Source organism: Corythoichthys intestinalis, chromosome 2 (genome assembly GCF_030265065.1).
Source record: "Corythoichthys intestinalis isolate RoL2023-P3 chromosome 2, ASM3026506v1, whole genome shotgun sequence".
NCBI classification, from domain to species: domain Eukaryota; kingdom Metazoa; phylum Chordata; class Actinopteri; order Syngnathiformes; family Syngnathidae; genus Corythoichthys; species Corythoichthys intestinalis.
The window spans coordinates 14698090-14711445 of NC_080396.1; the positions used below are offsets into that span (position 1 = coordinate 14698090).

Consider the following 13356-nt stretch of genomic DNA (forward strand, 5'->3'; position numbering starts at 1 on the left):
ACGACCTTTAACCATTTCCAGCAGACTGCACCGACAAGAGCTCAAATATCAGGAAGCAAAGAAAGTTTTGCGCCGCAACCTACGTGCAGTACAGCAAGGAGATAGCATCGTAGATCATTCGATAATGTGATATTAATTCCCCTATTATAACTTGTGAGTGTTCCGGAAGGGTGTAGGGGGCTGTAATTGGGTGGAATACTCACCCGTAAAATGCTAAATAATTAATACATTACTGTGCTAGGTTTCACATTCAGACCCTAAAAGCGGTGATACCGTCATTAAAATTGGGCAAATGAGATGCCTGTGTATTATTTAGGCATACGCAATCTATGGTTTGGCCTTTAGAGAGCAGTGTTGAGCCCTTTGTGCTTCCCTGCAAACAGAAAATGCAATTTTTTGGGTGGAGGATGCCTTTCTAGTTAAACGTTAAACGTTGAGGTGTTATGGGGGAAAGGGAAAAAATACTGTGCAAGAAGAAAAGGAAACTGAACTTTTTAACAATCCAATGAAACCAAAAGTGATGGAGGCAAATATTTTATTTGTACTAATTGAAACCTTAACACTGTAACACATGGGCGTAGGTTTGGTCTCAAGATTATAACAGCATAACCTGCTTGTACACTTTTTGCTCGGGATGGGACATTAATAGGGCCAAACAGATTGGGTGAACGGGGGTCATGGCTACATTTCTCACCAATATGAACCTAATTAATTGATATGCTAAATCAGGAGTTCTCATTACGTCGATAACGATCGACCAGTCGATCGCAACGCTAGTGTGGGTAGCTCGGGACATCCCCCAAACAAAACTCTTATTGGTTTTTATGTATATAGTTGATTATGATTATGTTGTGTGTAGGCATGTGCCGGTTACCGGTTCCAAGGTTTACCGTGGTATGAAAACGTCACGGTTTCAAAACCACTAAAATTTTCCGTCATACCGTAATACGGTATTCGCTATTAAACATTTCCCAAAAATGCAGCCAGAAGTGTATTGGCGGGGCATTTTTAACTCAATAGCTTATGAATTCTTTATGTCTTTTTAACAGCATGACATGTAGACTAGAGTTGACACAGTGGCTGAAAATGGTGAAACTTCACTTGAGTCGTACAGTAGATATACTATAATATATATATATATTTTTTTTTTAAAAGTGATTTCACTTTTTTATAGCAATTATTTTTGTTCTTGCTCTAATCCTGAGCAACCTGAGCTGTGGCTGTGGTTAATCTATAAGTTCTATTGATTTTAATTTTATTTAAAATATTTGTTATTTTTTTGTTTATTTAGTTTAACATTATATTCATGTTCCAATTTGAAAATATGTTCTGGGAAAAAAAAAAAATCCTGAAAAAACGTCTTTTTTTTAACCCGTACATCTCAAAGTAACACATTTTGGAGCTATAATTGCAATACCGTGATACCGTGAAACCGCGGTATTTTTCCTCAAGGTTATCGTACCGTCAAAATCTCATACCGGCACATGCCTAGTTGTGTGTATGTTGTGTTGTGTGAGCAACATATGAGGCTTCTTATACATACATACATACATACATACATATGTACATTACATGTGTAGCTTCTTGCTCATGTTTTTCGCAGAGTTCACTACATTTCCCATAGTTTAATAAATGTTAACAGTAGAAAACACAAACAGAAGGACACTTCTAAGCAGCTCCCTACTTGAGTTTTGCAGGTTAGCAAGTTCACACAGTTTAATGTTATGCTAACACTGATGCTAGTCGGACTTTCAGTAGCAAAATTAGTGGTGTGTTTCCCATCTCCACAACATTGGCGTCTTTTGAAATTACTTACAGTGGCTGCTGCTGGCCGGAAAAAAAACAAACAAAAAACTTCTAATATCCTTCGTCTTCAAAGGGGGCGGAGGAGGCGGCATGTTGTCGACATGTATTTCTGTCGGGGCTGTGTGAGTGTGAGATTGTGTGTATGTTGGGTCAAAGTGGGGGGAAAAAATGGACCGCTGCATTCAGCAAGTGAAAACGGGTAAATGTAAGTTTGAACATAATGAAAGTAATTCACTTAAATATGGTAAGGTCAATTATATCCTTACAACATATGGGAAGAAATTCTAAATTACCTGCATAACTCATATATATATATATATATATATATATATATATATATATATATATATATATATATATATATATATATATGTATGTATATACGTATAATAATATGAATTTATTGGTAATATTGTAACATATAACCTGGTGCAATTAAAGAACAATCAATATCTTCAGCTACATCATGATTACTAAAATTTAACAGCGACTTTTCTTATAATTGTATGTAGCACTTTTGGCAATTTCTATCTGGCACTTCATGGCACTTCAGCTCGCAATTCAGTTTGACTTGAAGGTAGTTCGTTAGTGTGTCCAATTATAAATCAAAAAGGTCAATTGATAAAATTAACTTACCAATGCAATCTTTGAGTCAGGGAACATTTCTTTTGCTAATTCTAAGAAGTGATCAGCAATAGTTGCAGGCAAATTGTGTTCGGCAACAAATTGGCAGAATAAAATCTCCACTTTCGTCACTTTTCATTCTGCAGACTTCATCTTTATGACCAGAGTTGTTAATCGTACTTTTAAAAAATAATTAATTACAGTTACAAATTACTTCTCCCAAAAAGTTATTGAGTTAGTAATTCACCTGTTACTAACTGTAAGAGTAATTAGTTACTTGGCAAAGTAACTGGTGTTACCTTTCATGCTTTTTTTTCCATTTAAAAAAAAAAAAAAAAAAAAAACATAGTAACCTTTGCTATGCTTGGAAGTCATTTGATGTTGTGAATCAACCGTTAAAGTTGTTAAAATTCCTCCCGTTTTTGCATTAGTTCCCTTCTGTCTACTTTTGACATGTGAAAGTTTTAAAACTGTTTCATCATTTAAAGATCAAGTCAAGATTTTGCCAATTTAGTAGTATTTTAGATAAAAAGTTACTTAGGTTCGCTCGGAAGGTTCACTACAACAGAGCCTTTCTGAGAAGTCTACTGCTTTAAGATGGCGGCTGTTTACTAACGCCGCCGAGTATGTCATTTCACATCTAGTTCTATATGCATGTGATATCTAGCGTAGCATCAAGTGGGCGTAGATTGTAGGCTGTCAGCTACAGTCAGGAAATATTGGAGCTACCTAACCTAGCATCGCGTTTGCAACAGCGTCACGACACTCTCCCCTCCTTCCCACTCCCGCTCTTCTCTCCATGTCTCTGACTTTTCTCGTGTCATTCAACCAACGTAGTAACGCACAATAATTCGGTGCATTGTCTCGTTGGCAAAATCGTGACAAAATCCGAACAGAGAAGAAAATGATAATTCACGAAAAATGTACAGATTTTAAACGTACGGTGTTCACATTTAAAAATCGGTGCTCACTTGTACAAATTACGCCAAAACCGTACTACTTAACAGGTATGCCTTATCTGTAAGTTGAAATGGTCGCATGTCGAGCAGGATTTTCTCATAAGAATACATTATAATTCTGTTCATTCGTTCCACAGCATGAAAACCTACACTAAATCCTTAATAAATATTGCTGGTACTATTGCAAATAGCAATTACACAGAGCAAAACAAATAAATTATGAATGAAAATAGGAATAGTAATATAATAATAGAGGTGATAATAATATTGTGTAATAATGTGACAAATCGGGTTTTAATATGGCGAATGTGTTTTGCGTATGTACCTGAGCGCACCGCGTGGCTGACGTGACAGAGTGAGAGAGGACTTTTTACTTTCACTTTTCCTGTTCAGCTGCGGCAGACACTTGTGTTACACAAGTTCTGAAATAAATGATTAAAAAAGTTGGCGATTTTTTTGGGCGATGTTACAATCAAATTAATTGTCACCTTAACTAATAAAGACTGGCAAACGTATGTCGGAGGAGAACTGTCGAGACATTCTACGGCCATATTGTCGAGCCAGTTCACTGACGAGCACACCACGCTCATATTTTTCCGTCATTTCCATCTTCTTTTCAATGGTAAGCGTCACCTTTTTCCTTTTTTCACCACCTGCACTAACATTCTTGGAACCCATGTTGATTTTTCTCACTACAAAATCCGCCGTGCGTCTTGCGGGAAAACAAAGAAACTGCAGCGCTATCATAACTTGTCGTATTTCGAGCATGTCGTCGGATGTAGAAACAAATGGCGACTCAAATTTTACTTCGGATGTCCAAAAGATCGTGTGCTGAAGCGATGATATGTTGAGGTACCCAGGGGCGCCGTATAGGGGTGAAAAGTGATACTGATTCTAAGGGCACATGTCCTGATGGGGGCCCACAAAGAAAATTAGAACATTAATATTTAAATTTGCAAAAGATTACCTAATCATTATAATTTTAATAGGAATAAAACAAAGGGTTCCGTTTTCTTGTTTTCTATTTGGCAAAAAGTAAATGCCCAGAGAGCATATGTATTGTCAGCTAACCCCCCCACCCCGGAATTTCATTAAATGGTTTGGCCCGACCTTCCTTCGATCAGACCGGGAGCAGCGGTGTGCATTTACACAAGTCAATGAGTGCGCAGTAGTGCAGAAATGTTTTCAAAACAAAAATCGGGTTTTCAAAAGAGGAAAGCAAAACAGGAGATGGGTAGAAAAGGCCAACAGGATGTGACAAAGTACATCACAAAGGAAGGTTGGTGTTTTGTGTCAGTGAGGTGCTAAAATGAACCTGTTATCTTAGCTCCGAAGCGAGGTCCCAGCTCACTCCGTAAAAAATACGTGATTTTACCGGCCTCAATGAGCAACATGTACCTATTCAAAAACATGAATTCCAAATATTGACGGCATTTTTTCGTATCCTACAGATGTTGAAAGTTGGTGTGGAAATGTTCTTTTTTAAAATCGGCTTTAATCCAGTTTGTCAAGAATTTATTGAATTTTAGTTTGTCATCAATTGAATTTAGTCTGTTAACAAGGGACCACACTTCAAAGCTGTAGCCTATAGTGGAGATCGCGAGTTTCCAGATGAGGCTAAGCCTACTCCATAATGAAATACTGTAATTGTTTGCTAGCTAGTGTTTGCTCCACTTTTAGCTTACATTTAATCAGTACAGCAGGCAATCTCTTAGCAATCTCTTCATACCAAAACAGTTGTATACTGTATACTGTAATGTATACTGTAGTATAGTTAAGTTCAAATGAAACATTTATCTTATGTCATTCATTACGGTATTTGATTTGAGAATATTTCTAATAGAAATAGATTGTAAAAGATGGCCTTCAGTACATTTACTATAGATGATATCAGTCTATTCATTATTGCTCTATACGCTGTATGTTTACATAAATATATTTTCATCTTAAATTAATGCAGAAAATGCACAAATCAGCTTGTAAAGATTCACCAAAATGCAGGAAATTACGCAGTTCATACTCTAAATGTGTTTGTGTCCCGGCACTGGTGGTGGTACCCAAAGTGATATCGTTTAATGAGGCCCAAAATCCCTGGCAGCGCCCCCTTTCCAAATGAATTCTTGGAATCTGTTTTTTAGGTTCCTCATTGACTGCTGCAACATCTTAGCTGGGATAGTGGGATTTTTTTTTCTTCCTGAATTCACCATGGTTACTAAAATGACAGAGTTTTTACTTGCTCAGGGTCAGTGTCTCGCGAGGCTATGACTTGCTCATGTCTGCCAATATGTACTTCAAAAATTCTGTTGTTTTTTTTTTTTTCCCCAAAAGTGGTCAAGAGCAGATTTCAAGAATGCCATCAGAATGCATGGAAAAAAGAAAGAAAGAAAATTCCATCATTGTTTCTTAAATGGCATGTTTAAAGTTTTCAATTATTATGAATATATTTTTCTTCCATCATTCTTGGTTTTATTGGATTGCTAAAAAGTTCCCGTTTCTTAGGGTCACCTTGTCCTATACACATCCGCCATAATATTACATTTAAGGCTGTCAAAATTATCGCGTTAACGGGCGGTAATTAATTTTTCAATCATGTTAAAATATTTGAAGCAATTAACGCACATGCCCCGCTCAAACATTAAAATGACTTAAAATGACAGCACAGTGAAATGTGTACTTGTTGCGTTTTTCAGAGTTGTTTTGCCCTCTGCTGGCGCTTGGGTGCGACTGATTTTATAGGCTTCAGCACCCATGAGCATTGTGTAAGTAATTATTGGCAACAACAATGGCGGGCTACTAGTTTATTTTTTTGATTGAAAATTTTACAAATTTTATTACAACGAAATCATAAGATGGGTTTTAATATAAAATTTCTATTACTTGTACTAACATTTATCTTTTAAGAACTACAAGTCTTTCTATCCATGTATCGCTTTAACAGAATATTAATAATGGTAATGCCATCTTGTTGATTTATTGTTATAATAAACAAATACAGTACTTATGTACCGTATGTTGAATGTATATATCCATCTTGTGTCTCATCTTTCCATTCCAACAATAATTAACAGAAAAATATGGCATATTTTATAGATGGTTTGAATTGCGATTAATTGTGATTAATTACGATTACTTAATTTTTAAGCTGTAATTAACTCGATTAAAAATTTTAATCGTTTGACACCCCTAATTACATTGTAGATACACAACCCAAAATTATCCAATCCATGATCTTTCTTAAGATCAAAATATGTCTTTTAAAAAAAAAAAATGTCTGGAAATATTTTATTGAAAATGTTATGTACAGAGGTGTCTGTGGTATTTTGTCCATCACAAAATAAGGCATCCTTAGTATGAGGAATCATTCTAGGCTACAGCGCGGCAAAATTCAGCCACTAATATAATTGTACTTTTAATAAACAAATATCCTTCAGAAAAATAAGACACATCTCTTACCCAAATATATGAAAAAAAACAAGCCTGCTGTAGCGAACTGTAATACACATTCTAATTCTAATTAGCTCCCCCCAAAACACACACATAATTCTGTTATTAATGCACATTAATATATTTTTTTCGTCCATTTTTGTAGGAGTTGCACAAACACCATCTTGAATATGACAGCTTTATTACAGCAGAGAACCTGAACATGTCAGGAGCACAAAACGCTGCTTGAAAAATCCCCGCTTCACGCCGTTCCTATTCCTCCTTCAGACACTTTGTGAAAACATCTTTCAAGTTCATATAGCACCTTCCACTGCACTGCATTTCCATGACAAGTGTGCACATATTCACGTCATAGTCATTTCATGCTTATGCATCCAGGCGAGAAGTGGGATACACCCTGGTCGGTCAGTCCCAATGCAGTTTCATGTTTACTTTCCTCCCAAAATTCTTTGTGTAGGAAAGGAAAGCAGTGAGAGTCAAAAACACACAAACTTGATTGACACCTTAGGAAATAAATACAATTTTTGCTTTGTTTGACAACATTATTTACATATCATTCATAGAGTTCATTAAGTTCTAACTTGCATCCAGGTTCTCTCATAAGAAATAAACATCTATAGCAAAAGAAGGAACTAACACAACCGAAAACAAACAGGATTGTTGATGGAGAATGATTACACGGCTTAAAATGTCTTATATACACAGTAGAAAGCACAAATGTGTGTGTATGCAGGGGTGTGCGTGTACATGTGTATGTAATCTAAAATTCCATTTCAGCCACACAACACAGTGTTTACTTGGAGACAACCCTGAAGAAGAAACAAGAGCTTTTTACTCACAGGAATTGTCTTGGACCACATATGCTTATGCCTAAAGTTGTCAGCATTCTGTCTGATTACTTTTGACTTGGTGTGTGTGTGCTCATATGTGAAAAGGTGACAGCTTCTAGTGACAGCCACAAGCTCTGACAACCATGTTGCGGTACTTTTTGAGGATGACATTGGAGCTGTCGTCAAAGTACAGCACAGAGATGGCGTGGAGCTGCGTGGGCGCACAACAAGGCTTAGGAACTGTGTCCGGGTTGATGAAGTGAACCTGCGTGACGAAATAAGAAAAAAGTGGTCACCTTGAGAAAGCAAGAATTTAATATGATGTGTTCTTCGGACAGCCATTTAGTCTGCCAAGCCGTGTACAACCAAACAACGAATTGATGATCGAATTAATCGACAACGATCTTTTTTGAGTCTCTTGATTAGGGCTGTCAAACGATTAAAACTTTTAATCGAGTTAATTACAGCTTAAAAATTAATTAATCGTAATTAATCGCAATTAATCGCAATTCAAACCATCTATAAAATATGCCATATTTTTCTGTAAATTATTGTTGGAATGGAAAGATAAGACACAAGATGGATATATATATTCAAAATACAGTACATAAGGACTATTTGTTTATTATAACAATAAATCAACAAGATGGCATTAACATTATTAACATTCCGTTAAAGCGATCCATGGATAGAAAGACTTGTAGTTCTTAAAAGAAAAATGTTATTACAAGTTATAGATATTTTATATTAAAACCCCTCTTAATGTTTTCGTTTTAATAAAATTTGTAAAATTTTCAATCAAAAAATAAACTAGTAGCCATTGTTGATGTCAATAATTACTTACACAATGCTCATGGGTGCTGAAGCCTATAAAATCAGTCGCACCCAAGCGCCAGCAGAGGGCGGCAAAACTCCATAAAACACAATTAACAAGCCGTTCACTGTACTGTCATTTAAATCTGTCTGAGCGGGGGGAGTGCGTTAATTGCGTCAAATATTTTAACGTGATTAATTTAAAAAATTAATTAACGCCCATTAACGAGATAATTTTGACAGCCCTACTCTTGATAGTAGGCCTGAACGATATTGGAAAAAACTATTGTTGCGATTTTTGGGGGGTTTGCGATATATTGCGATATTATATTGCGATATTAAAAAATATATATATATATATTTTATTAAAGAAATTTTCACTTGATGGCTTGAATAGCTGTTTGGAAAGACTTTGGATGACTCAACATCACCACAGTGTACAGTGATCCCTCGTTTTTCGCGGTTAATGGGGACCAGAACCCGCCGCGATAAGTGAAAAACCGCGTTGTAGCGCACCCCTCCAATTTTTTTTTTTGTGTGTGTTTTTTGTGCTCAATGTATTTATTCAGATTTAGCATTGGAAAGAGATACATAAAAGACATGTTTTTCTCACTTTTTTCCTCTAAAGTGATTTAAAAAATATATGTAAGATGTTTTTTAAGCACTTCATATGTCAAAATTATGATCAGTTTTAACCATTTAACACCGAACGGGTCGGCAGCGACGCGTTTACGCATATTGTCTTAGAAGCTTTGTCACGCTGTAATTACGTCACCCACGTGCCGCTGGTTGCTCTCATTTGAAAGTGCGGAAGTTGATGTCCACACCAGTTTTTATTTGAGGTCAATCAACCAAGAAAAACGGGAGATAATGTCCTTTGAGTTTTATAGTTTCATTGCACTCATAAATATGCATTAAAACGCTGCATGGACCATGTATCTATCTCCATATTTCCATCATTTCTTGTCCTTTTTCAAAACCGAAAGCAGCACAAAAGACGACATATCCCAAGAGCTGTTGTGATGTCAAGAAGGAGGAACCGAATGTGATCATTTTTTAATACATTTCCGAGCGAGGCGCCGACTAATGAAAGGGAGGCATGCGAAGCAAGCAACGGCCGGTTGGTTTGAGCGAGCGACTTTGAAACGTGCAGAATGAATCTAAAACTACATTTAGCGCAAGCTAATGCATTATTTCATTAACTCAAGGAAGAAGATGAGTCGTATTTGTCGTTGTTTTCTTTGGATGAGTCGCGTCTCGGCGAGTAGAAGTGACAGCAGCGCGAAAATGGCGAAAGAGTAGGCTGTGAGACGTTGTGTGTGACGCAGCTCCGTGACCTGTTCAGGAAGAAGCTTTATTGACTGCGAAGAAAAACAAAAAACAAAAATTTATTGGGTCGCATGCCTGAAAAAATTGAATTGAACTGAACTACTTGTCAATATTTTTTAAAATACTTTCTTTCAATGTTATATATATATTTTTTTCACTATAATCTTTTCAATTTTTATGTAGATCTGTATTCGAGAAGCTTGATTGCATGTACATATGTACTTTTGATAAGGTAATGGGTACAACACCTAACTTCACAAAGAGATATCCTCCAAACCCTTTTTGTGTTAGATGATGTATATAATTCTTTTTTCTCACTGTTTTGCACTGTATATAACCTGTTTTGACCATAGTATGTGTAAAGGCCAAAAACGCCTATGACCATACCTGCTGTTTGTGTTGAATTGTCAAACATAAAACTATTCAATCTTATATTTTTCTATTGAATGTTTATCCTAAGAAGTTGAATAAATATTATCAAGCTTCAAAACGTTTGGTTGAGCATGTTTGGTGGTCAATGGGAAATCAACATTACAAATTTTGAAAAAAGATTTTTTTTTTTTTTTTTTTGTCTTTTTGGGTCCAAAATGTGGATCATAATTGGTCAGTGAAGAAAACAAAAGTTTGGACATGAAGTTCAAGGTGGCCTGAAAGAAGGGACCCAACTTGGCCATTGTAAACAAATTTTTCTTTGAAATATAAAGGCAACATCAAATGCATGCAAATTTGGCCAAAATAGGCTTAGGTGTTAACTATCCAACCAAATCATTTTTTAACAAGAATAAAGTACTGTAGTAGATAAATGCTTGGCTTTATTAAATGCTTCTGTTTATTTACCTTAGCTGTGACTGTTGGAGTGACATGTAGAAATTTCAAACTCCTCCTGATCACTTCTGGCATTTATATGTCTCTAACTTCTCCACACACACACACATTCATTCCAACGCGGCTTCCTTGCAGAAACTGTTTAGCAAGTTAAACGATGATTGACAGATTGCTGCCCGGCTTCTTTGGCCAGATCTAAGCCATCGTTAACTTTAATAAGCAAGTGCCGCAGTGACTGAGAGGAACAAAGGGCTGGGAGAGGGAGGGTGTGAGGCTGTGCGCAGAGTAGAAAGCAAGGCGTATATGGATTTAAAAAATTTTAAAAAACTATCGCATGTGCTTGCGATGGGACTATCGCGCACGTGCACATCACAATGGCGATGTTTAAACGATATATCTTTCAGGCTTACTTGATAGCAAATATTCCCTTTTATATTTTTAAGTTTTAGAATTTTTAACCTACTTACAATTTTTAATTAGAAAAATTGGGGGAAATAGTAGTTCTATTTTTATTTATTTTTTAATTTGTTTCATTCTAATTTTAAAATTAAAACAAAGTAGATATTCTCTTTGTAGTGTAATTATTTTGACTTATTTTCAATTTATGAATTAAGACAAAAAAGGTGGGAAACGGTAAATATTTCATTTTTGTTCATGTTCTTTTTGTATTATATTTATTTAAAAAAAAAAAATCATTCATTCGTCTTCTCTGCCGCTTATCCGCACGGGACTCGAGGGGGTGCTGGAGCCTATCCCAGCTAACTATGGGCAGTGTGGGGGTGAGGGGGATGAATATTCTCTGACTTCTGTAGCCCTCAATATTTCATCGACGACAGCAGAAAATCTATCTAGAAAAAAATTAACATTAAAGTGCCTGTGACATGAAAAAGCACGTTTATTTCATAACACACGCGGTATTTTATGCTCCTGAATTAAATGGACCACTTGGATGTGTGAAGAAGCGATCGATATATTTATTCAATTTTTTGAATCCCGCTCTACGAGAATGACAGACTTCCGGCTTCGGACTTGCATTGAGGAAGAGGGCACTGTGACGTGTACGGGAGAAGGAGTCCTCTTCACTATACAGCCGTACTGTTGTATGAGAAGGACTAAGGATTCAGCCGATTTTGCGGATTAATTCGTTTATTTTTCGCATCATGCCAGCCAAACAGCTGCAGAAAAATCTTTCTGTAGGAGGGAGAGGTGTGTGAGCCTTTTTGGGGTTTCACCGGTGGATATTGGCCAAAACAAGCCCTACTACTGTGGGACCATGGGACTTACGAGGAAGTGAGTAAACATCGTGTTTTGTATTACGTCAAATACTGGGATCATTTTAATATGGAGGTGGCTTGCATTTTGTGGCTGACATGCTCCTTGTCCCCTCGGCCGACGACCGGCGGCTTGTCGCACATTCCCCCGCTATACGCTATACTCGGCTTATTGCCCTCTTCATGTGCCGGGTGATCTGTCAAATTTTTCAACCGATCAGAAATTGCAACTTTGTGTTAAAAATAGCCGTGAATAAAGCGATTACAAAGTAAACACTAAAACTTTATTCAAATAAAGGACTACTTAGTTTTGATCATGGATGGGCATGTAAAAAGCTCTCCTCATACACATAGGCTAGGTTCATACTACAGGTCTTAATGCACAAATCCCATTTTTTGTCATATCTGTTTTTTTTGGCGTGCCCGTTCAGACTGCCTTTGTCCATTGAGACCATTCAAGTATTACGCATGCGCACTAATTCGCAGTCCGACAGGCGCTGAGCAAGACGACCCGCATGCGCAGAAGCATCAAAACAAATGACCACACATGCTGGCTGTCATCCGTCATTCCAGGGATGTCCTATTTTGCTTTTTAAAAAGTGGACACAAATAACAGACATAAATAATCCCATTTTAGGCTTATATTCAAAGTATATGGATCGATAGCATGCACGCACTGTCCATGCATGTCACACGCATATACTGGCAGTTTGCCCCAACTCTCGGCCGTGTAAGCAATGTTGAAATATTGCTTATATGGAGCAGACAGAAAACCGATCATTCACAGGCTTATCCTCAACCCATTTTTATTTTCTTTATAACTGTTGTCAAGTCCGACCCTTCCTAAAAAGCCGTGTTCAAGGCAAGCTAGGCGCTAATGACGCACAGCTGCACCGCTACCGTAGCGTCTCTCTCGCTTTTTGATGATGTAATTGCTGCTTGAATTCCGATTTGAGAGACTGGACCGTACAGACCGCTGCGACAGTCTGGAAAAATGTGGCCCAGATTGGATACGAAAGTGACCCAGATCGGATTTGAAATGGTCCAGTTCTATGCGACTTGTCACGTTCAGACCGTCAAGTTAATGCCTCACTCGAGTCGGAAAAACACGAAAAAATCGGATTCGTGCATTAAGACCTATAGTATGGACGTAGCCATATTGTCATGTTAGCTGCATAACAACTGCAGCTGCCCTCCTATGAGTCGCTTGCTGTTTACGACTTCGCCGTGTAGTAAAGCATTATTTTGCCATATTCGCCCTGCCCTCAGCAGGGGAACAACGAGCTCTAACTTGTTCGCCGCCGGGCGGGTTGCCGATCGGCAAAGACAATCGACAACCCAGTCATCATGTGAAATGATCCGGGCTAGTTATGTGGGATTTTCCACTTCGATGACTTTGAAACATCACTCTGTTCGGGTTAGCATGTCGGCTAGCTGTCACGCCTCTTGGTTTGT

General features: G+C 37.3%; 1 protein-coding gene across 1 annotated transcript in view; it reads right to left on the reverse strand.

The window, feature by feature from the left end:
• Nucleotides 1-6678: 6678 nt before the first annotated feature.
• The window catches only part of bmp7b (bone morphogenetic protein 7b), a 76880-nt gene continuing 70202 nt past the window's right edge, over nucleotides 6679-13356 (reverse strand). The window contains exon 7 of the mRNA XM_057830150.1: nucleotides 6679-7928. Coding sequence (XP_057686133.1) covers nucleotides 7779-7928 — 150 coding nt within the window. The 3' untranslated portion in view covers nucleotides 6679-7778. The remainder of the gene's footprint in view (nucleotides 7929-13356) is intronic.